Source organism: Prenolepis imparis, unplaced genomic scaffold, assembly GCF_030444845.1.
Source record: "Prenolepis imparis isolate NDT839.2.m4 unplaced genomic scaffold, iyPreImpa1.0 SCAF_2, whole genome shotgun sequence".
NCBI classification, from domain to species: domain Eukaryota; kingdom Metazoa; phylum Arthropoda; class Insecta; order Hymenoptera; family Formicidae; genus Prenolepis; species Prenolepis imparis.
The window spans coordinates 7,368,688-7,395,434 of record NW_028141160.1 but is presented as its reverse complement, the minus strand read 5'-3'; the positions used below and the strand labels follow the sequence as shown (position 1 = coordinate 7,395,434).

The 26,747-nt window shown below is 32.9% G+C and overlaps 1 protein-coding gene across 1 annotated transcript in view; it reads right to left on the bottom strand.

The window, feature by feature from the left end:
* Nucleotides 1-7,303: 7,303 nt before the first annotated feature.
* LOC145948905 (uncharacterized) overlaps nt 7,304-26,747 on the bottom strand; it is a 38,001-nt gene continuing 18,557 nt past the window's right edge. The window contains exons 3-6 of the mRNA XM_083058490.1: nt 26,070-26,168; nt 25,516-25,629; nt 22,275-22,462; nt 7,304-10,316 (exon numbers count right to left, since the gene is read on the bottom strand). Of these exons, the coding sequence (XP_082914616.1) occupies nt 9,384-10,316; nt 22,275-22,462; nt 25,516-25,567 (1,173 nt within the window). The 5' untranslated portion in view covers nt 25,568-25,629; nt 26,070-26,168 and the 3' untranslated portion in view covers nt 7,304-9,383. The remainder of the gene's footprint in view (nt 10,317-22,274; nt 22,463-25,515; nt 25,630-26,069; nt 26,169-26,747) is intronic.

Genomic DNA, 26,747 nt, shown 5'->3' with positions numbered 1-26,747 from the left:
GCGCGCGCGTATATAGACAATTGGTATCTTCAATCCGTCCTTCGAGAAGTCGCGCAGATTTAACTCGGAATTTTATACTCCGTAGATAGGACTGAGAGTTAAGTATTTCGTGCATCGTAACCCGGGAATTTACGTCCTCCAGGTGATATCCCGTCGTCTTTTTACAGATCGTAAGAAAGCGAACCGGAGTCGAGCGAAGACGTCGTTGAGAACAGCTCGGCCCCTCCTTGAGTTGGGTGTGTTCGTCCATTTTCTCCTCTTCTTCTTTTTTTTCTTTCTTCCTTTTCTGGAAATTCTCCTGTCAGCAGCGCCTATATATATGTATTTCAGTCCCTTTCGAAAGCGAATCTTTTTGTTTTTCGGCCAAACATGCTCGGTATTTCGCGACCGTGAAAATAAACGTCATATAGGAATTTGCGGTGGAAAAACAGAAAGGTGGAAAAATGCAGGCGATTTCTAGCCGTAAAAGTAACAAGGGAACATATTTAAAATTATAATAAAATATTTTTAATTATATTTAATAAAAATTTTTTAAATTATATATTAAAAAAATATAGAAAAAAAATTGATGAATGCAACTAATAAAGTTTTGTTATTTTTAGTGTAATGTGATTTCTTATAATAATTATTAAACAATTATATTTTATTAAACTGAAAAGTTTATATAAACTAAAATAAAACAATAAATATACATAATAAAATTATTTATTATGTATATTTATTATGTTTTATTATATAAACTAAAATTTAAAAAATCATAGTAATAAACTCACAAAAATATAATTTGACATTAATCAGCTGTTTAACTGTCAGTTACATCATAGTATTCTCTCTTTCTCTCCCTCTTTCTCTTTCTCTGTCTTTCTCTTATTGGTTCGAATCTATATTGATTGTAAAATATTTTGTGACATTATGTAAGAATATCGGAAGCGATATAGTAAACTTGTACTATCGGATGTGAAATGATGTCAAGGTGAGGCGTCGTGTCCTTCAATCGAATCATCCTCAATAATCTTTAAAAGGAGGGCACTTCACCGTCACCGCCACCGTCGTAACTGTCCGACCTTCATAAATCATATCTATTTCATTGTCAAAAACAGAGCTTGAGATTGTTTCCTTCCATCATTCCCGCTAACTCGCCTAATTGCGTAATACAGCGCGCGAGGGGGGGTTATATATCTCTTCAGGTTAAATAAAGTCCACTTTATGATATTTATTCATGGCGATACAAATTTTATGAGAGCCCTACGCTTACTTTAATTTTATTGCTCTTTGACTGCCCTGAACGATTTAAATCACGAATAAAATATGCTTTGCGATATAAATCATAAGTAGCTATTATAATTTATTTACATTATCGCAGTAAGAAGAACTTGAAGTATTACATGTATCGCAAAGAAAACTCCTAAATTTTACCTTACTAAGGAAATAAAAATTCCTCATATTAATTAATTTCTTAAATTTGTTATCCAAAAAATTATATAAAAAGAGAAAAGGAAAAATTATAATAATTTTCAAGATATAAATTATAAATGAATCTTCTTTGAATTATAAATGAATATCTTTTCATAAAAGACAGCTACGAAAAAAATACTGAATAGATATTAATATTATGTGATTTTAATATAATTTATAAATTAAAAAGTTTCTACTACTTGAAAGTTCTCTCCACTTTTCCTTCAGGAGAGCTGCCAAGTTTAATAAAATGCATGACACATTTAACGAAAAACGTGACTTACCTTCCAAAAAAATTGAACATCTTCTGGGACACATCTTCTTTCCAGCGGTTGTTTTCTGTGCCCTGTCACAAAATGTCTCTGCGAAACTTTTGATAGCTGCCCGCGGACTTCTTCACTTCTTCACCGCATTTCTTCACGAGCCCCTCATCTCGCGAGTCCACCTGCCCCCGCTACGCCTAGGGCTTCGTTTTACTTTCTCCATCCCTTTTGACTGCACACCACAACAAAGAAATAGTTGCCCTAGTTTCCAGTTCGTCCGAAAACAGTCGGAAAAGGCAAACAGTCTTAAGTTGGAACGTGTCGATGCTGATTTTGCTAAGCCCACACAAAATCCTACTTTTTGCTTTCGATTCTTCCTAGGTCATGTGTGCTATTCGAAACCATTTTGATGTATGGAAATCTTGCAGCTGTTAAGAATCTGGGAAAGTTTTCTGGGAAGTCACTATAAAAAAATCGATTATCTTCACGAGACTTTTTTTTCAGTTTCGTAAGCTAATGACAAATTTAAGGCTCGCATAATTAATGAAATTTCTGAGGTACGTATATACTAAATTAATAAAATGCTTATAAGTAGTTTAAAAAAAGATAAAGTAAGAAAAGAATAAGGATTCTAAGTTACCGCGTATTTTTTACTAGGTAGTTTTGTTGCGCAAAGTTAAGTTATGAAATTCTTATAAGGCTATGCTCAGCGAGGAGAAATTTTCACGAGAAAACGTTAACTCTAATGATAATCACACAGCATGTTACCGCCAACCTGTGTAATGTCTTCGTCAAACACGGAATGTGAAATATTCGTAAAATTCCCGCGAGATAAATAAATAAAAGTTTTCAGATAAAACGGCTCCAGGCAACTAACGTTCTCATCCGAATGAGAAAACTTTAAGTTTAAAATTTAATTCAAATAAAAAATAGAGAAAAAGTCATTAAATTCCTCTGGCTACGCAATTTTTATTCGGTTTATTTTTAAGCATTAACCTTGTCCATTTTCAAATAGACCAAACGAATGCTTGAAAATAAATTAAATATAAAAATAATATTAATAAAATATAGTAAATATATTTCTTAAAAAAATGGTAAATATATTTCTAAATATATATATAAATTCCTCTGGCTACGTAATTTTTATTCGGTTTATTTTTAAGCATTAACCTTGTCCATTTTCACATAGACCAAACTAATGCTTGAAAATAAATTAAATAAAAAAATTATATTAATAAAATATAGTAAATATATTTCTAAAAAAATAGTAAATATATTTCTAAAAAAATAGTAAATATATATATAAATTCCTCTGGCTATGTAATTTTTATTCGGTTTATTTTTAAGCATTAACCTTGTCCATTTTGTCAAATAGACCAAAAACTAATGCTTGAAAATAAATTAAATAAAAAATAATATTAATAAAATATAGTAAATATATTTCTAAAAAATAGTAAATAAAATAAATAAAATAGTAAATATATTTTTAAATATATATATATATAAATTCCTCTCGCCACGTAATTTTTATTCGGTTTATTTTTAAGCATTAACCTTGTCCATTTTGTCAAATAGACCAAAAACTAATGCTTAAAAATAAATTAAATAAAAAATAATATTAATAAAATATAGTAAATATATTTCTAAAAAAATAGTAAATAAAATAGTAAATATATTTCTAAATATATATATAAATTCCTCTGGCTACGTAATTTTTATTCGGTTTATTTTTAAAGATCAACCCTGTCCATTTTGTCAAATAGACCAAACTAATGCTTGAAAATAAATTAAATAAAAAAATAATATTAATAAAATATAGTAGATGTATTTCTAATGTGTTCTCGTACCTTAAACGCTCACGTAACATTTCTGTCTTTCACGTTCTCTCTTTCATAGAATCGTAATTGCTTAATCGCGCGGAAATAACGAGCGTTTCGCAGACGGCAGAAAACCGCACCCTGGTAAACTACAGTTTTGTTTGCCGCGTACAATGATAAACATCGGGGATGTTATCTCTCGCGCAATAAAAGATAAAAGAAAATGTATGACGAATTGAAGGTATGGAAGAAAGATTAAATATTGTATGCATCGTTTAGCTATATATTGACGTTTCGTCGATAATATTGATAGGTCGTATTAAACACATACAGTTTGAGGCGTCTGTTTCCTTCGCGCTCAAATAGTTTACTGCAATCGTAAAGGTAATCCAGGCGTGGACGTCCAATCGATATCGAAATATCACGCTAACATAAGTGTAATACGGAGAGATAGTTCTGTTGCAATTCCAGTTTTCAGTCGAGTCTCCCGTTACATATGAATTAAAATCCAATCAGTTTGACATCAATAGTCTACAACTGTCATGACACAGATTTAAACTTTTAGAAATAAACGAGTTATAAAAAAATATAAGATAAAACAATGACTATTAAATAATATGCAATATAAACGCAAAGGGTCATCCCTAAATTATTACATGTAAGATTTTTTAAATGTTCTAATAAAAATTTTTTCGCCCAAAAATCATGAAAGTCCTCATTTTCATTTATTGATTAGTCGTTTTCAATTAATTTTAACTATTTTATAAAAATAATGAAAATGTAATTTGATATTTTGGAAAAAGATTTACTTTGTATAAGTGTATTCAAATTTTATATCACTTACATTTAACCAATTCTTTATTTCTAAAAAAGAGTTAAACTATTAAAAGAACCTTATTAGTAAAATTGTAAAATATTACATAAGATACAAGAGTAGGAGATTTTTCACAGAAAATCTAAAAAAATCTTACGTAATTTAGAGATGGCTTTCAAAATGTATATTCCTGAATTTTAAAGTTTGGAGAATTGGATGGAAAAGAGAGCTTTTTCACCCTTGCTTCGTTCGTGTCTCTTTAAAAATCCGGAGGCTTAGGGATAACGAGGCTCATAATCATTGTGCGACAGGCGAACTGCGGTCTGCCGGGATATTTTGAAATTGAGGGCTTTTAGGAAAATTTCCGGTCACCGAAAGAGTTCGCTGGTTCCTCGGCGAAGCCTTGTGCATTACTGCTGTTCCATTGTCGCACTTTATATCGCGAACGATGGCCGTCGGGCAATTTTTGCCCATCAGCTGTTCGCAAAGGCACGCGCGTTTTATCTCTGGCGTATCTCATTTTACGTTCTTCTGGAAATAACAACGAAGATAGAATAATCCGAATGATGGAATTAACTCATTAGCGACCGACGTTTAAAAATGGTTTCATTAATGACACGCGAGAGGGAAATTCTTTTATGTTCGAATTTCGAGAGAGACATTTCTTGTTTTCTTAAGAAAAAAACCCTTATTCCCGATATATCGTTTCAAATAATGTTTATTTGTAAAAAAGTCATATCCGTTGTAACATATTCATAAAATTATCCTTCCCTACAATCTAAAAGTTACACACTTACAAAAGTTGCTACAAAAGTTACGCAAATAGTTCGAACTAACGCATATAATAGTAAATTGTAGGAAATAAAAACCGATGATTAATATATATTGTATATCAATTAATCGGAGCTTTTCAATTATTTATAATTATCACCTTCATGCAATAAATACTTAAAAATTTGATATTATTAAATAAAATTAATTCGCCCAAAACACAGATTATAATATGATACATAAATTAATTATGTAATAAATACATTTTCATTCCGAATCTCGTTTATTCGGTCACTCTGGATAAATTGAGATTCTTCTTAATCATTTATGCTTTCATTCCAAGCATTATTCTCATTCATACATGATGCTTTGATATTATACTCTTTTTTAAAATCTTTATAGATTAAGATAAGAAAAGATTAAAAAAAGAAGAAATTAATTGCATAATAAAAACATGTAATAAAGTTTCGTAGAAATTTTCAAAAAATCTCAAGAGTGCAACATCAGAAATATTTCTATCATTATTTCTATAATTAAAATTATTTGGCAATCTCTATATTTTTAAAATAAATAAACTTTCTCACTTGTCAAAATAGAGGCTTAACAAAATTAACGCAACGCATTATTTTGCAATTTTTGTGAAAAAATGCATATATTAGTTTTACGTCTTAACACTTATTGGACTTATCTCTATGAAAAATACACGTATCCTTAGAATTCTTTTGATTGGAACAGTTTGACAATGAGTCGTTGAAAGTTTCAAGTAAGAACATTGCATTAGGACAGCTTTCGAAATGTGAAGTCACGAAAAGTAACGTAAAATCTATATAAATAGTCTCTTTATACTAATCTTTATATATAATATCGTATAGTCTAAAAATTTAAAGCTTATATTTGGTCTGAATGTGACTACATATGTATATATACCTCATTAATTATCTACGTCTCATTATTGACTAATTAGAAGGTTCCCTTGTTAATAAATTTCGATCTGAGGAAGCTAACTCTATTCGATAAAATTTAATAATATAAAGATAATACACGCGTTTCTTTTTCTCGCGAGTAATAGTATATATTTCATTTTACAAGAGCATATCATCTCTTCTCTAATTATAATTGATCGGTTTAAGACAACAACGTATTAAAATTGCTGTAAGCATGCTTTTCCTTCAATTATCTAATTGCTACAATTATGTCAGGGCCAAATTAACATCGGCAAAGGGAGATTCACACTCTCACGTTTACAAATATAAATTGCGCACGAGAATGTTACACAGTAATATATCTTGTTTTATTAAAGACTGTTTCCTCTGCGTTGCTTGGAATTAAACATGCTTACTTCTTTTCCTTTTTACACGATGACTTTGCTGCTGCAATCTTAATTAAATTGTCAGAGAGAGAAAGAGAAAGAGAGAGAGAGAGAGAGAGAGAGAGAAAGAGAGAAAGAGAGAGAGAGAGAGAAAGAGAGAAACGATAGTCTTTAATAAATGGAAAAACGTCCACATTAAGTCTAGATCTTTTATTTCTCTTTCAACTCTCTTTTAGCAGACTTTCAGGTTGAAAGGAGATAATATATATTTATATCAACGATTCAAGTGAGATCATCTCCTTAATTTCGCATTTGCTACAAACACTTGTATTATTAATCTTGCTAAGTAAGAACCCTCTCTAGCACCGGACGCGGATCTTGTACCATATATATATTCTCCGGTATCTCGAATAAACTATAAGTCTAAGTAATCTCATCAAGAGTGAAATGTTCGTTCCTTATCTTGACAGATAAAAATATGTAGGCCCTCCAAAAATATCTGACATTATAATTCCCGCGCATATATGTATGTATGGTATATATGTGCATATATTTCGTGTAAATCTATCATTTATTTAAAATATGTCATTTTGTTTCGTTATATATTCCGTACATAACTCGGATATTCGTGGATATGACGGGCGAGTATTATTAGTTTCTCTATTGCGTTCAGCGATGGCTTTATTAGAATAGGTATGTATATGGTTCAAACGATTTTGTACTTTACGAGTAGCATTAAATTGCGGAGAATTGTGACATTTCCGCGAAAACCGAAAGGGGCAGAATCGCAAACGTATTAAACGCAACAATAATATTTTAATGGCCCTGTTACGCTGTTAAACGTAAACATCAGCTCGCAACACGCGCGAAATACGTGTATCTCGCACATTTTAGCATATATATTGCGTTTCGCGCATTAATTCGGCTATAAAAACGCGATTAACGGATGCGCGTCAGGTATTAATCTGTATTCAATATACCCATTAAATTAATAGGCTCTGTGTTTATGCAACGACGTTTGACACGTTGACTGCCGAATATATAGAATGTAATTGAAAAAATATAGAGCACACCATCAGATTCTGTGGATTTGGAAACGATTTTTCCTCAGCGAAAATGTCGAGGAAGATCATTATTTTTTGTCATCATGTATCTTTGTAACTAAAAGTCTCTTAAATTAAAATTCTATTAAAGTAAACTCTATCTGAAATTAAATGAAAAATGTAGTTTTGTTAATATTTTAACTTTTAACTCCTCACAAAGTTTAGTGTTTACCTTCTTTTTCAATCACTTGTTATTTATTGGTGCTTCGACATTTTGATTAGAGAAAAATCGTCTCCAAATTGGCCAGAGAATTTATGTATGTTTGTTCAGTTACATCCTGTATACGAGTTAACTCATAGTCAGCTCGGCATGTTCAAAGAATTTTCTGCTCCATATTACAAGTTAACTCAATTAAAAAAAAAAAAAAATTTATTATAAGTTTCGATGAAAAATTGAAGTAACATGCTAATATGGTGTCAAAACAAAGTTAATTTTTACGGCGGCAATCAACGTGTAAATTGCGCGAAGAAGAACTGATCTGCGCTTCGTGATTCTATATAAAAATGACAGACTATATTCCCGAAGATTTTTAAATAATCCCTGAGCACATGTCGTTCTTTTCGTCGTATAGGTTTGATGCTCGATGACATTGACAAGTTTCGTAGATCGAACGAATTGAATTGCGCTATTGCGCGATTTCCGCTCTGCTTCGTGTGCAGACAATTTGCGAGAGCCTGTATATACATACACTGAGAGAATTTTCTCTTAGAATTTACCCTGAAAATCCTGGTAATCGTGGGACAATATGGTATGGAAAGAATTTTATGAAAATTTCTCTGATTAATAAACTAAACTGCATAGTAAAATTAATCAAACATGTTTTATATTTTATTGTAATATATATTATTATTATTATTGTGATAAAAATATTAATTATATTACCATGATTTTCAGAGTAAATTCTAAAAGAAAATTCTCTCTGTGTACGTTTAGGAGTAGAGAAGATGCGAAATCTTCGAAGAGAATAAAGTAATCTCTATATATATAAGGTTCGCGCTCCTACGACAGATTACATTTCGAGGAGAAGAAAGAGAAAGGAAGAAAATCTTCGTCTATAATTATGTCTTCAAGAATAAGGAGAAAGGGAGAGGAATGAAGAAAAAAATTGGTCAATTAATTTTAAAAGCTTCTTTCTCCCGTAGGACGAATTATAACTCATTAGGCTCTGCGAATTAAACATCCCAGGCCACCTCGAGAATCTCGTCGATCTCGCGATCGCGATAATTTCACGTATTTGCTTTTGCGGGAACAAATTACTACTCGCGGCTATTACGTTTCCCTTCGAAGTCTTTCATTATTCGGCGCAGAATTCTCGACAATATGTACGGTTAACGAATCGTCGAGTAACGAAGGAAAATTTAACGCCGTTTCCATATCCCCGGCGAATCCATCCCCGTCATGTATCATTCATGAAGCCGGGTAGAATCGAAGCGCGGTAGGTGGTTTCATTACTACGTGTGTGGCCCGCGGCGCAAAAAAAAACACAAAAATAAAAACACCCCTCGTTGTTCGCCTGTTTCGTCATCAGAAATTTTGCGCCAAGATTTTGCGGAAATGAGGGAAACCGACATTTCGAAAGCCATAACATCCTGTTGGAGAAGACTAGTTGCCGCACCCTACTTCGATAAGAGTTTTCGGGTATAAGGGCTGGTGATATACTCGGGTACTCTTTCTCATAAAGAATATAAGAAATATAGGCGACAAAGGTGTCGAGAGAGAGAAAGAGAGGCGAGGCGAGTAAGGACCAAAGGATTTTTTCACAGCCGTATTTCGTATTTCCAAAGTAGATCACTGGAGAGACCCAGTTGTCAGAGAGAAACCTTATTCAACCCCCGGACGTAGTTGGCGAATTAAACGCACGTTGCCTTATATCCGAGAACAACGTCGGGCGTTTTGCTACATGACGGACGATCAAAGTGGTGCACCGAGCTGTTCCTCTCTCTGATCGCGCTACATCTCGCCAGACTATCCTGGCGGCTGTCGAGCGCGTTGTTGGCGCTGCCGCGAAAGTCCCTGGGCGACAGGGATCTCCCGAGGGTCTCGATCTTATCAACGTTACTCACGCTCAGTCGTTGATCCCGCTGCAGCGGGTTCCTCCCGCACCCAGGCGGATCCTCGTACCTCTCCGGGAAGTTGCACACGCTGACGCGTCTCTCCCTCAGCAGAGATTTGCCTGGCGGGAACGTGGGTCTCGCAAGAACGTCCGTCCTGTCAAAGTGGCAGATGCTGTTGCCGCGATCGCGCTGCGGCCTCGCCGGAATGTCCGTCCTGTCAAAGTGACAGATGCTCATGCCGCGCTCGCGCTGCGGCGGCGTCGGCCTCGCCAGGACGTCCGTCCTGTCGAAGTGACAGATGCTCATGCCGCGGTCCCGCTGCAACGTCGGCCTCGCCAGAATCTCGGTTCGGTCGAACTGACAGATGCTCATGCCTCGTTCCCGCTGCAACGTCGATCTCGCCAGAACGTCCATTCGGTCGAACTGATTATAGGCGCTGCTGGGTCGACGCTCGCGCTGCATCAACCGCGACGTCTCGCCGATGCACCTGAGGGTCTTCAGGGTGTCACCGTCCCGCTCCTCCTCGTCCGCGCACTCCGCGTGCACCAGAGACTGCAGATCGAACGCGCTCTTGGCGCGTCTAGGGGTCTCCTGGCTGGCCAGCAGCAGCGACGCGCTCGAACCCACGAACACGCTGTTCTGCCGCAGCCTGGCGACCGGCCCGCCCGATGAAACGCAGCTCACCGGGTGCTCCATACAGTGGATGTTGAATTTCGAGTAGCTCCGATGCTGCGAACAGAAGCCCGAGCGAATCCTGACTGTCGCGATATCTCAAATAAGAGGATTATCATATCGTTATTTGTATTTAGCGAGTTATATTTCGAGCGTGAGACAGCCTGATAAGAATGAAACGCAATGCGGAATTATGTATAGATTAAAATTTTTATCTCAAACGATTTTAAGTTCCTTTTTTTATTGGAAATGTGTCCACACATATCTGGAATAAAATACATACAAATAGTAATTTAAAGTTTATATATAGACGTGTTCAGATTATTAAACTTAAACATTTTTACTGTTTTAATAATTTATTTATTGAGCAAGTAATCTTAATTATGACATTCGCAAAATTTTTTATATTTATATTTACAGCGAGTTATATTTAGAGCACTGGCGGATCCTGGGTGGGAAGGGGTTAAACCCCCCCCCTTGCAAATTAAAAGAAAACATATTACATAGATATAATATATATTATATATATATTATATAGATACAAAGAATTTCGCCTAATTATTTTTGTGCAAAGAAATTATCTCATCATTTCGTCCTATGTCTGACTTAATCTAAACTTAACTCCTTGAATGCGTAATGAGTATAATTTACAGTGTATCTTATACATACATATTGTATACATTATATATATATATATATATATATATATATATAAAGAATTTCGCCTAATTATTTTCGTGCATGAAATTATCTCATTATTTCGTCCTATGTCTGACTTAATCTAAACTTAACTCCTTGGATGCGTAATGAGTATTATTTACAGTGTATCTTATACTTTTATATATATATATATATGTTTTATATATATATTATATATATATAAAAGTATAAGATACACTGTAAATTATGCTTATTACGCATTCAAGGAGTTAAGTTTAGATTAAGTCAGACATACGACGAAATAATGAGATAATTTCGTTGCATGAAAATAATTAGGCGAAATTCTTTATATCTATATAATATATATATACATACTTATATATATATATATATATATATATATATATATATATAAAAGTATAAGATACACTGGAAATTATACTCATTACGCATTCAAGGAGTTAAGTTTAGATTAAGTCAGACATAGGACGAAATGATGAGATAATTTCGTTGCACGAAAATAATTAGGCGAAATTCTTTATATCTATATAATATATACAATATATATTTATAAGATACACTGTAAATTATACTCATTACGCATTCAAGGAGTTAAGTTTAGATTAAGTCAGACATAGGATGAAATGATGAGATAATTTCGTTGCATGAAAATAATTAGGCAAGAAATTTTTTATATCTATATTATATATATATACACTGGCGGATCATGGGGGGGGGGGGGGGTTAACCTTCCCTTGCAAATTAAAAAAAACAGTTTTGCTGAATTTGTTTAAAAAATATAAATAAAGAAAAACAAACATTAAAGAGCTATCGACATCGTTGATCCTGGAATAAAAGCTAATCATGAAACCAAAAATATTAAATAAAATAATTTTGCAAAACCTCCCCCATTATTGACGTCAGGATCCGCTAGTGATTTAGAGCATGAGAGTATTTAAAGAGCCTGATGTATAAGAATGCAATGGTATACGAAATTACGTATAGATTAAAATTTTTGTCTCAAACGATTTTTTAAATCCTTTTTTTTTTTAAGTGTCCACGCATATCTAAAATAAAACACATAACTAGTATTCAAATTCAGAATTATACATATACAGACGTGTTCGGATTATTAGACTCAAATATTTTTACTGTTTTATTAATTTATTTGACAAAGAATTTATTTATTTATTAGAATCATAATTATAACATACAGAATATTATATTTTAATATTTAGTAAACAAATCATTTTCCTTCTCCAAATCTTAAAATTTTCACGATTGTTTAAAAATATTATGTTATCAAACAACAATTATAATTCAATTAAAATAAGATAAATTATTTTTTATAGTGTATAAAATTGATCAAGTTTGTATAAAAATAAAACCAATCGATAGTAGCATAATATAAAAATAATAACATAAACATCTTTTTTTAGACAAACAATGTGCAGTAATTGTTTGTTGATGCAATATCGATTTTTATTATTAAAAAAGATGTTTGCGAATAATTTCCAGGTCAAAAAATTATAAAGAAATCTTCAATCTTTTATACAAAAAAGTAAAACTAATTTATTTTAAAAAGTAAATGTAATTATTAATAAACGCAAAAACGCATAACTGTAAAGTAATTTCAACTTAATAATATATTTAAATCTAATAATCTGAACATTTCTGTACATAGAGATGTAAATAGAAGAGAAATTAAATGTTTTTTGTGAGAAAAAACACGACAAACTCAATTTTTTTTCAAACGACGTATAATTTCGTGTATATTGCAATATAGTCATTATCATATCATAACTCTCTTAAATTAATCAGTAAAAATATTACTGATGAAATAGTCTTCAAAAAGATCAGTTATTTTCAATCAAAATACTCAGCTTTCCCATCATAATTTCACTGAATAAAAGACATTATAAGATTTCATTGAAAAATCAACCACTGTCACTAATTGATTTTTTTCAATGAGATTTTATTATAATTAAAATTTTTAATCAGTAATATAATACACTGATTCCATTAAGAAAGAAGATGACAAATTAATATAAAGTAACAATAAATCTCATCATATACATATATTTCACTATAAATATAGCATTATAAGCTTTCAAACTGAAAAATCAACCCTTATCACTAACTGATTTTTCTCAATGAGATTTTATTGTTTTCAATAAAACATACTTATTTATAACACTGAAACTACTGCTCATTAGTAATAATACACTGATTTAAAGAAAGGAGATGACAAATTTATAATGCAACGATAAAAATCATCGATAAATATTAAACATAATTAAACAAATTTGAAAAAAGCAAATTATAAATATTGCAATTAAACGGTTAAATGTCACAACTAGCATATTTACAATTATATTGATCGAAACAGGACCACGTGTAAACTCTGCTAAACATTTGTCTCGCTCAAAGCATACTAAAAAAAATTGTAAATTTCTTCTCCTAGCGCGATGTATGTACATACATTCTTCCAAATAATTTGTATGTATATTCATAACTAAAGCTGTGGACAGACTCGACGATGGTATTTCCGTAGAAATATCTCTACCAGGGATACGTATATGAATTACACGGCCGGGGTTGTCTCTCGGTGAAAATGTATTGGGCGGATGTGACCCGGAAACACGTGTGGTGTACATGTACCGGACGCGTTGACATGATTTTCCAGCAGACACCGCGCGCATCTATTTAACGATCGTGACAGTATTGTGTCTGATAACGAGAGGAAATTTGTAAAGCCGACCCCGGCTTAATATATTGTTCCTTCGTCGGAAAATGAGATTTTCCCCCGACAAAAGGATTCAGAGTTTCGACATCAAAACTAGACGCGAAATGGGTTAACGTCGTTTTATCGAATTCTATTATAACGCACGGAAAGGAGAGATTGCTTTAGAGAAGCTTTCCTCCGAGGGACGCAAAGAGGGCAACTTAAGAGTTCGGATTTTGCGCTATCGCTCGACTCTCTCTATGCAGCTCAACCGGAAACACTCTCGTATGCAACGTTATTCCGCAGACGCTGGCTGCGTAAAGTCGGTATATCGCGTCGCGTTTTATGAGAAAGAGGCGCGTTTGCATCTTGCCAGATTACGGGGACGGTGTCCCGAGACCCGTTGAGGGAGCAAGGATGATGCCTGCATTTACATGTATTATGCAAAAGCGGATGGGAACTTTGCGATACTCCAGTCAATTTAAGATCCTTTGCCTTCGAAGTAATTCGATGCAGGGCGCGTCAGACAAACAAAATTAAAATATGCCGATAAAACGTCGGGCTATGTAACGACGAAAGTCTCTTAAGCTCTCTTAAACTGGAAAATGTCACCGATCAAAGCGGTGATTTTACAAGCTTTCACCGAAGATCAGACCGATATTGAATGAAAACACTCCTGCATTCTATGTCCCACCAATTATGACAGCGAGATTTCACTGAAAAATTATTTGCAGAATGTTTTTTTAAACAATTTTTTTATTTATTTTGGATTGCTATTTTTTTGGAAAAAACATTCACACACACATACATCTGGAATGGAATAACTAGTATTCAAATTCAGAATCACACGTAGAAATGTAAATAGCAAAAAAACTAAATATTTTTTGTGAAAAATAATATGCTGCGCTTTTTTTAAATTTTTCAGATGTGTATTTAACATCTTTCTATTTTGATTATTACAAGTTGATTTTTCATTATTTTTTATTTTTTAAGTGAAAGATTTAAACTATATTTTTAAATGTCGCATTGAAATTGCCTACATGTAGGCAATTTATATTAAATTATTATTTTCAATTAGACAAGTTTTTTCAAACATAAAAATTGTATATAACATGGTATTTTTTATCGCAAAAGTCCCATTAATACATTACAATTACTTTCGAAAGATAAATTAAAAATATAAAAACTTTAATTTTTTTATTATATTATATAAAGAAATATAAAGAAAAATAATATTATATTTAAAAATAATTAAAAAAAACAAATCTGTTTTTTTTTTTCAACTCGAAAACATATTACTTTTATATTAATCAAACTCAGATATTTCTTTAACAGAATATTGCTATAAATTTATTTCATATAGTGATAATATATATATATATATATATATATATATATATATATGTATACATATATATATAATAAATTTTAAAATATCACCGCGATTAAAAAAAATACTATCTCTATCTTTCAGTGACATTTCACTGATTTGCCGCATTGCTATATTTAAAATTGAAACCATTATGATTATTCATTGCTTTTCAATGATAACATACTGATTCCATTAAAGAGAATAGGTCGGGATATACTATATAAAAATTTTATCTCGATCGATGAAGAGAAAATTTTTTTCCTATCATATAACTACATTGCGTTCGCAACCGTGCAGTGAAAACGAATTCGCCGAAACTAATTACTCAAATCCCGAATTACACGATCGAATGCTCGGAACGAATTCTCTCACATGCCTAATTATCGGAAAATGTTCGACCAGCATACGAGATTTTCAGATTCGGCAATGAAATGCCAAACACATCGAAAGCTTTTGAATATCTTCTGCGATATGTGGGGCAGGTCATCTGTCATTAACTTCGCGCGTCATTTTCAATCATTGTGCTATTCATAGAAGGAATGTACAGAGCATCGCTGTGAATTATTGCATAATCATGTCATTTATTGCAGTGACGCCAGAAATGCAGAAAGTTATGTCTCTTCGATTAATTAATTTATATCCACGATTTATTTCATCTCGACTTCTTTATCGTGCTGTTGCAGCACTAAACTTAGCAAGAAAATATCCACGCGAAATGGATTCCCTTGTATGATCGAAAGACACAGCGAGCCTATTATCCGCCTAGTTTCCCCATCAATCATGAAAAACTGCACGAGAGACAGCGATATCGCTTAATGCGGCTGCATCGGATTACGGATCTGAGGGTGCATCGGGTAGAAGACGAGATAATATTTTCTAAATGAAAGTTTGTATAATATATATACAATATATACAATATATATATAGTGCGACATTGTGCTGGCGCTTTGATGGAACGATGTAAATGCATATACACCTATATATATGTATGCGCTGAGAATGACAAATTGCACGTTTCGTACACAGGCGTATTTAGGATCTGGCACATTATACAGATGCTGCCTTGAATATTGCATGTAATATCGTACCATTATTCGCAGCATAATTGTCCTGCCTTACACAGGTAAGAGGAAGACTCGGACACGATCAACTATTGCTTCGACAGATTTAATTTTAGAATCTAAGAACTCTGTAAGGTGTTAAAAAAATGATAACACAATTTAATTTATTGTATAGACATCACATATTCATATACAAAGTGATTCTGAATAAGCGAAAAATTTTAGGAGATGATTCTTTGTCGAAAATTAAAGAAGGGTCTTTTTAAACGTATATACTTCTATATCTCTCTCTTAGGAATTACACTGTTCCAAAGAGGGAGGTAAAAATTAGATTTTTATTTTTTTTCTCAAATTTTGTTTTTGTTTCATCTTTTTCAATTTTTATTATAATTTTGTTTTGCCGGTTTTTTTTTAGTCTAACATTTAATTTCTCGTAACTCGAAATCTGTGCCATTTAGCATCGATCTGTGCATGAAAATGTATTTTAATTTTTCTCTTGCAAACTATTTTGATTTTACGAAAATAATAAAAAAAATAAAAAAATTTTTCTAAAGGAATCAAGCTTTCTATAAACGCATATTTTTAGATAATCCGATCCGTTAAAAAGTTTTAATAAAAAATTGAATAGGGGTTGCTAGTTTCATCCCCTTTTAACGATACGGGAGAATTAAAAAAATATTAATAAGTATCCTTTTTACTAGTAGAAAATGTCCATCAAATTTCATTTTTTTAACTTGTTCAACATTTAAGAAAAAAATAAAAATCATTTTATCTCCTCTTTAAAGGAGTGTAACTCCTTAGGGAAGGATATATAGGAGTATGTTTATACTCCCCCTTAATTTTCGACAAAGAATCATCTGCTAAAATTATTTGCACTAATTTAGTATCACCCTGTATATCTCTTAGTCGGTAAAAACATAAATTGTTACACTTCGATAATTACAAGATTCACGAATCTACCAACACGCGAAGGATCTGCGGGATTTATAGATGTATTCCGAAGTTTGCTTGATTGAGGTGGGGAAGATATTCGTTTGCACAGGGTGGAATATGTATATGACAAGTGGTCGTCCGAGGTGTTAATATGCCAGTCTGTGTGTACGCGACACGAAGTTGCCTCTAGAGCCTCCGATTGCGGATTGTAATCCCTCGAAAGCTCGCCGAGTACACTCGAACAATTTAGAGAGAACAATAGTAAATCCCATTCGCGCGCATATATATACATCCCGATATCGCAAACGAGCGATCAATTCTCCTTTGAGAATATTGAATGAATTGAATATCAGAAAGTTTCTTTCTCTCTCTCTCTCGACGGATTCTCATTTCGAGTTCGATGCCCAGAATCCCGATGTGAATACTTCGGTAATTTGTCCAGGGATCGACGACGTCCCGGACGCGTTCGAATACCCCGAACTGCAATTTAACGTCGCGTCGGGACGAAGTCTTACTAAACAAGGACATTCGAGACGATAGTTCGCAAACTCTGGAACAGTTTAATCGAATTACGTGAAGTGTGTATTTCGAGAGAAAGTTTCATTTAGTTTCAAAGTACCGGCAACTAATTGGCTCGTGAGCGACACTATGGCTTCAATTTTTTACGTCAACTAATTAATTTACGCGGGTTATTAAACTCATTGTTTGTCGATTGATCGATTGTTTGTTGAATTGTATCTCTACGACCTTACATTTTCACCGCATATCACGAGTTTTTAATATAAGTTCAAATGTGAAAATTTTAACTGAATTTTTTATACATATTCGCAAATGAGAAAATAAGTCAAAATCACACACACACACACACACATATACACATGCTTAACTTTCCTCGAATTTTGTCCGCAAACCGATTTTAAGATATCTCTCCGATTTAATAGAATCGCGATCAGCTGTTTCTGACATTTCAATGGAATCGAACGTTCCCACGATTGAATTACCATAGACATAGAAATACATATTGGCAAACGATGATTCCTATCTAAAAGTAATTGCTCGGGACTCACGGATGTGTGACACAATTGTTCGTATAACGTTGTGTATGTGCGTTTCTATCCACACAGAGAGAATTTTCTCTTAGAATTTATCCTAAAAATCATGGTAATCGTGGGACAATATGGTATGAAAAGAATTTTAAAAATATATTTTACCATACTTTTAGTACATTTTACTATACTTTTAGTAAATTTAATCAAACATATTTTATATTTTATTGTGATAGATATTATTATTTTTTATTGTGATAAATATTAATCAGAGAAATTCTCATAAAATCCTTTACGAACGAAAAATTCCCCCTCTATCAGAAATATTTTCCATATATTTTAAATATATTTTATATATATTTTAAACAAAGCCCCTAGGATTACTTTGCCGCTTTTATACACCGCTACCGATTGAAATTGACGCGATAAAAAATACAATGTAAATATTTTTACATATCGGAGAGATAAATCTTACGCGCAGGACAAATGGATGACGCCGCAACGAGTTTGTAATCCAATCGACGCATGCAACAACGGGATGATCGAGTTTCCCGTAAACCTCGTCGAGCATCCATTTTGTTGGACGTTTCCCATTCACATTGTGATTTGTATATTCCGCTGCACAGGTAAATCCAATATCGATACGAAAATGTTCGACGCACCCTACGCTTAAAAAGCCGATTCCAGACGTGACGTATTGTTCGCTCGCGAAAAATTTTCACTAAGCCGCGTCACATAAATAATAGAACGTATATGCGACAATAAAATACATTGTCTCAAAAAAATTGTGAATATATTTTATCATGATAATATATATTTAGTATACAGAAAGAGATCCACTAATTCTGTCCATCCAGAGATCTTTTTGCTTTGAACAATAGGAAAAAATTGAAGCTAGATGATTTTGCGATTTCGAAATATGTCATATAGTTTTTTTTTTTTTTAATAAAATGACAATTTTTGATGATAGAATTCCATAGAACGATAAATTCTAAAAGAAAAAGTATTAGTAAAAAAGAAAATTAAAAAAAATATTAAATTGTAGTGTATTCAATGGAATGCTATGCATATATAATAAAAAATGTTTGTAATGATGATCATTTGCATCGATACAGCAATCTTTGAATCACATGCGCGTGATTATTATTTTATTCTTGCAACACATATCACAATTCATTGCCTCGTATTTTTCGAGGTGGTCCGGTCTTTCTTGATATACCATGTCTTTTTTTAATGTTCCCTAGAGAGAAAGAGTCAAGTGTAATTAGATCGGGTGAAGATAAAGTGGCCACAAAATTAATCCTCCACGCCCTATTCGCCTATCAAGTTAAATGTCATTAAGAGCATTTCACGTGTTAACTTTATCGTCTGAATACGCAATTGTCGAGCAAATTAAAAGCATATAGTGACTAGAAAAAGTAAAGGTTGAATATTCTTGGAAAATATTAATTTTGATACACGTATTTTAACACTCTCTTTTTTTCTCAAAATGTTTTCGCTCTATAGAATTTCATCGTAAAAAATTGTTATTTTATTTAAAAAAATAAATTTGATTCTCAAATCTCTTTTATGCCTTCATTCACAACGAAACTTTCACCACCAAGTGACATGCAGCTCAAAACCGTAAAACTCACTATAGTTTCATTTTTTTTCTATTTAAAATTGCAGAAATATTTTTGATGGACAATGTTAGTAGACTACTCTGTATATGCATTGTATATGTTTGCTTTGAAAGCATAGATTTCAAAGCAAAATCGAAGCGTCCGATCCGGAGATTCGTGCTTATGAATAATCCGCCTCAAACGCGGATATCAATTATGCTGTTACCAAGTAGCAACGTAGCCGATCGAAGATGAAATAATCCCAGGGCGCTTTCAATGGTACATCGATCCATATTCGCGCATTGTTATCCTTTGTGTAATAAAATCATGAAACATAAAGGATGTTTCACTAATTCCGTTGTACATCATTTTCCAAGGAACTATGGAAGATCTCGATTTGAAATTTTTCTTAAATTTTATCGAATAAAGAGCTCTTTCATGTAATAAATAAATGTAATAAATAAAATTTTAAATTTATTGTGTAAGAGATTATTACTATTATTGCAAGAGACTATTAATTTATTTATTTCGATAAATGTTTAAAATAATTTCCATTAAGTTCTGAATATTTATTGACGCTAAATATATTTATTGACAATAATAAAAATAACACTTGAAATTTTTATAACTATCGATGTATCAGTTATTATTAAAAATTCTTCTAGTAAAAAATATTCTGAATAAAAGGTTTTTAAGAATGTATATGCTTGTTTATAAGAATTTAACCATGTTTTTATTTAAAATTTATTATTATTTTATAGTTGCTCTTCTTTTGCTCCTTTTACAACAGAAGAATTTAGAGAATTTTGTTTATTACATAATATAAAAAAGACTTTTTATTCGATAAAATTTAAAACAAAGTTTATATTAATATCTTCAATTGTTCCTTAGAAAATAGAGTTAATAAAACATCATGTATAGACATTTGAACGAGACCGAATGTCGTTATGAAACATATATTATCTGTGATCAAAGAAAAATACCCATTTCAGGAGAAAAAAAAGGAGAGAAAAGGAGAATATTGAAGGATATTTCACAAAAAACACACAGCGTATTAAATCTTTGCTTATTTCGCTGATCTTCCAATAAATCAGTCGACAGAAATGCAGTTTGGCTCGGTTCGCTAAAAAAACAATACAAGAGATTCAGGAAATTCCCAAAATACGCGAAATCGCGTATGCGAGAATTAATGATTCTGACGAATTTGAATTATTGCATCTGCATTCAATTTCATCAAAGGGTCACTGCTGACGTATACAAAGTACCTTTTGCGCAGAGATTCACTCAGCGTCCGTTTAAAAAGCAAAACTGATATTTTTCGGAGATAAAAATCTGACATTTTGCGAAGAAGTCAGAATCAATTTCAATTTTCATTCTTTTTTTTTTTATAATTCGTATCTCTCTTCTTATGACGCGATTGCGCGAAAAAGCACACCGTTTCGCGGCGATTCCGGACTCGATTCATATAAAAATGGCACGATCTATAGCTTGACATAGCATCGCCATAAGAACTCGATAAAAAAAGATACGAGTGAATTTACGCTCGTCTACATAGAACCGACCAGGTTTATCATCTACGTGACCTGGTGCATAGAAAACGCGTTATTCCTGGCGTTTGCTAGTGTCACGTCCGAGCTATTGCTTGCTTATACCGAGATATAGGGAACATCGTGTATGCATATTAGGTTGTAAAGCTCAGCCGGGGAGAGAATGTGTTCCATTCTTAACAAATTGGATGAAAAATCGCTAGCGCGACACTTCTCATCTTCCTCTAAAGGAATAGATCTCGTCAAATGATTCGGTATATCCGCGTTATTTCTACTGTAAAATGATATACATTTCGGAACACTCGGTATGTAACTGTTTCGGGTAGAAACAGGACATCTGGAAGACAGGAATCCTGGACAGATTTGCTATTCCGCTGGTCTCTCACGAGTTTGCGAATCTCCTCTAACGGTGGTTTAATCCTGGTTTGCCCTCCAGCGATGTGCTCCGTTATTTTGATAATTAAATGGGAAATAATCAGAGTGCTGTTACCTATATATCGGAAACTTTAATCTCCATCGTGCTAATTACGAAATTTGCTTCGCGGAATTCATCGCGTGATTTGCGTGTCACATAAATATTCTATAAACATACTTGATATTGAATTAATTAAATAATCCATAATAAGCTGTGTATAAAATTATATTGAGTACATGAAGAGGCGGTCGATGAGTAATCAAGAGGAAATTTATTAGATCAATCATGACGATTGTAGAAGTATCTTGCTAAAGTGAATTCTACTTTATTAATTAATACCGACGTAGATCTTTCTCCTATCAAAGCAGCATATTAAGTAATTATAATTCAAATTGTCAGACGCACATTTAAATGAAAACTGATTTATTCCTGCTTGCTCATTCATTAGTCTCTGATATCTCTCTAGCTAACATGTCCGTGTCTGATATACAGGGAAACTCTATATATATCGCGCGTTTGCTCAAATCATAATTATGCTAATCTGACAATGCAACGTGCACTTGGACTGTGTGTACCTACAGACATTCCGCATACTGACTATCCATGTGGAATAAAAGGGAGAGACAGATCAGCGAGCACGCAAAAGCGCACTTACCTGAAGTGGGGTTGGGTCGACTATGGTGCAGCTTTGTCTGTGTTGTTGCTGAAATTTCGGCTGATACGGCTCGAGCATGCGTATTTTGCCCCATCGATTGAAGAATAGAGCGATCGCAGCCACCCACAGAACCAGGACGAGGATGACGATCAGGGCCTCCTCGGCACGCACCACTACCGCACCTGTTCCTGTATGTATATAGAGGGAATTTTCTCTTATTGTTAGGATTTACTCTGAAAATCATGGTAATTGTGGGACAATATGGAAGAATATAGAGAATATATAGAAAGAATTTTATTAGAATTTCCTTGATTAATATTTATCACAATAAAAATAATAATATCTAATATCTATCAGAATAAAATATAAAATATATTTGATTAATTTTACCATGCAGTAAAATTATTCAAACATGTTTTATATTTTATTGTGATAGATATTATTCCCTTATTGTTAGAATTTACTCTGAAAATCATGATAATTGTGGGACAATATGGAAGAATATAGAGAATATATAGAAAGAATTTTATTAGAATTTCTTTGATTAATATTTATCACAATAAAAATAATATCTATTACAATATAAAATATAAAATATATTTGATTAATTTTACCATGCAGTAAAATTATTCAAACCTGTTTTATATTTTATTGTGATAGATATTATTATTTATTAAATACTGAGAGCCGATAAAAATATTTCTTAAATTTATTATTTTTATTGTGATAAATATTAATCAGAGAAATTCTCATAAAATCCTTTCCATACCATATTATCCCATGATTACCATGATTTTCAGAATAAATTCTAAGAGAAAATTCTCTCAGTGCATGATTAAATTCACTCTTTATCATTACTACGTAAAATTATTGATAAATCGTTACAAAGAGTAGCATCAAAATCCCCTCTTTGCAAAGAGAAATTGAATTAATTAAGATAGGAAGGTTTTCAAAAGTAGATCATTATTTGTGCAAATAAACCATTACATTACGACGTCTTATGTTTTCAGGATATCGTGTGGATCAAAGTTCCAGTTAAGTTGTCTAATTTGTAAATAGTATTTCTTTGAATAAAATGAAACATTTTTGTAATATTATTATTAGAGATGATATGACCGAGTATTTCCTTGACTCATCATTACGCAAATGATGTAAATCATTATAATGCAACAATCAACAATAGCGATAATATAAATCTTATCCAAAATTTTTATTTTATCAGTAAACACAAGTGGCATAAAAAAATACACCTTATTGTCATTTACAATTATCTTCAATATAAAAATTTTACAGAAACAATCAACTTAATAAAAGTTTAATAAAATAATAAATTTTATTGATTTGAAAAAAAAAAGATTCATGATAACATGATGAAAATATATATATTTGTAACGAATAAAAAATTAGCTTCAATCTAATATTTTTTTCATATTTTTATATTTCTGCTCAAAGAGGGGATTTTCTGGATGTTGCAATCTTTGCATTAAAAAAAAAATATATTAACAAGTAGTATTAAAGTAAAAGTGTACGCAAACATTTGCGATAAAATGTCGACTTTAAAGTCAACCCGATAATCGCGATATAACGTGACCTAATTTTTCATATGCTGTCCCATGATCTACGAGCCAACTGCACGAACGTGCCAGAGACCGACTGTACCTATATAGATATCGTGGAAAATAAACCCAAGAAATATATATCGCGCGCGCAGGAGTGCCGACACAATTCGATGCTCGGTCATACGTGAAGCTTTGTTGGCGACCCTTCAATGCCGTCTAACGATTTCACAGTACGCTCGCGCGACAAACGATCGAACTGATAAATTGATATTCGTCTCCCTATCCGGGATCGAACCTTTCGAAGCGAGAGAGAGCTCGCGGACGTAACATCATGTAGAGAATCGAAACGAAGAGAAGAACTCTCTCTCTCTCTCTCTAGACAGATTCCATTATGCAATGCTTGGCATAATACTCCTTCTCGATGGAGACCGTAGAATATACAGGTTTTTTTTTTTTTCTCAAGGCGACATTTTCTATACATAATTTATGTACTACTTTAAATCTCGCTTCCCATCTTGGTCGACAGGATTTTTTATACATTCTGAACTTTGCATATCCAGGAATTTAAAAGTCGATTAAAATAACTTTGAAAACATTACGTACAATACATTACATTACGAGAGAATTCCCGATATTCTCTCTCTCCAGTTTACGATATATCATTGCATCGATGACATATCGCGATTTCGCGAAATTTACGTGAAATTTTGTTTACCTTTCCTTTAAAAAATGATTGTGCAATCGATCTTTCATCAGCAACACGTTTTCTCTGGAATATCAACTGATAAATATCGTTGATAACTTCAATATAAATGTGTTCAAACTACATCGACTTAATAATCCAATGCTATTAGCGAAAATTGAAAAACGTGCTCGATGCATCGACTCGTTTCATAATAATGAATTATTTATCACACATATAATACATGTTTGCGCATTGAACCGTCTTAACTCGGTGCTCGCGAGCGTAAAGTTTCCGCGGGATTTTGACGGGATGTGTGAAATCAAGGGTTCTGAATAACATTTCCGCTGATTGATGAAGGTAAAATTGTGGAAAACTTGAAAAGTAAACACAGTTATCCCACGGGTCATTTTTTTCAGTTCGTCACGACGGGGAAGGGAAGAGAATCGTCAAAAGACGCGTCAAAAATTCACGACGAAAAAAGACACGAATCTGGATCCCCTCGGGATCCTTGGAAATTGAAACATCATATACGTGATCAATGTTTCAGACAACTTATCAAACTTTTGGTCACTTTTTTCCTCCCCAGTCGCGTTTCCCCTTGTTGAAGGATAATCCGATGCAAGAACTTCGTCTATATTCGAAGAACGATCGTATGACAAATATTAGTTTACTCGCTTCGTAGATGTAACAATTCTGCTCGTGGATATTTTTCAGAGTATACGATATTTCAGAGTATGGATATTTTTCAGGTCTCTCGGTTGTAAGGAAAGGAAAGAAGTGAAAAAATAAAAATTATGGAACATTATAAACCAGATCTCTGCCGTTAATTTCCATTATGTTTTTTAAAAGAGAAGGCAAAACGCCTCGGTACCTCTTGCTTAACAAGATTGGGTGGAGAATATCATGAAACACGATAAGGTCAGAAATAAACAAGGGTTACAGTCTCTCTTTCTGTCTCTCTCTTGTATTAAATGAAAGAGATATTAAACTCTCTTACCGTCGGGAAAGGTCGAATTGAGTTCGGTGGCAGGTTCCAATTCCGATGACATGGATCCGACGAGGACAGCATCCGGTGCCTCCCTGAGCTCCACCTCGATCTTTGTCACGTTATCTGTTAAGCGAAAGTATCGAGAAATTTCACGGGCCTCGTTAATCATCGAGCCGGCACACTAGCGGATTCTGACGTCGATAATGAGGGGGGTTTTGCAAAATTATTTTATTTAATATTTTTGGTTTCATGATTAGCTTTTATTCCAGGATCAACGACATCGATAGCTCTTTAACGTTTGTTTTTCTTTACTTATTTATTTTATATTTTTATTATATATTTTTTAAACAAATTCAGCAAAACTGTTTCTTTTAATTTGCAAGGGGGGGAGGGTTAACCCCCTCCCCCCAGGATCCGTTAGTGAGCCGGCATAATTAAATGCCAATATTAGCAGTAATTAAAACTTTTTAATTAAATTTTTACATTCTAATTAAATTTGTACATATTGCGCTTTTAACGTTTCTCTACTCTCATATATTATACACACACACTTAGATACATACCGCTTCCATTAACGTCGTGACGTTTGCTCGACGTAACATGCCCATGTCGTCTTGGTCGATCGCTTCCCTCCACAATGATATACTCTTTGCCGTAACAATCTATAATCCGATAAACGAACGTTGATAAAAATATATGACGCTGTAATTAAAATTGCATTATAAATTCATTTTTCAGAGCGAGATTCGATCTTAATAAAATACCTAAATATAAAAAAATGACTCGTTTTACTAGCAATTCAGCTGTCTCTCCGAGAGAAAAATTCGATTTCGCAAAGCTGAAGATAATGCAATGAAAGATACTCTCAGAGAGGCAGACGCATCTATTACCTGGGACAGGCGGATTTATCGTGAAAAATATCGCGTTGCGTTTTCGCGAGACACAAAGAAAAACAGCGATGCATGCATCTCGCGGAATGTAAAAAAGAAAGCGTTAGTGATGCTGAAAAAATATGCCTCTCTCTCTCTTATGCATTATTCAGGAATCCATGCGTTATATACACATATATAAATATACTATGTTACAGGATGTAACTAAACTTCTGCATTTCCTTTTCAATGACAGATTCTTTGGTCAATTTGGAGACGATCGAGGGAGATCATCAGTTATTTTGCAAATTCCCAATTTTTATTATTATATATTTCTCTTTGTAATTAAGCCTTAAATTAAAATTTTATTAA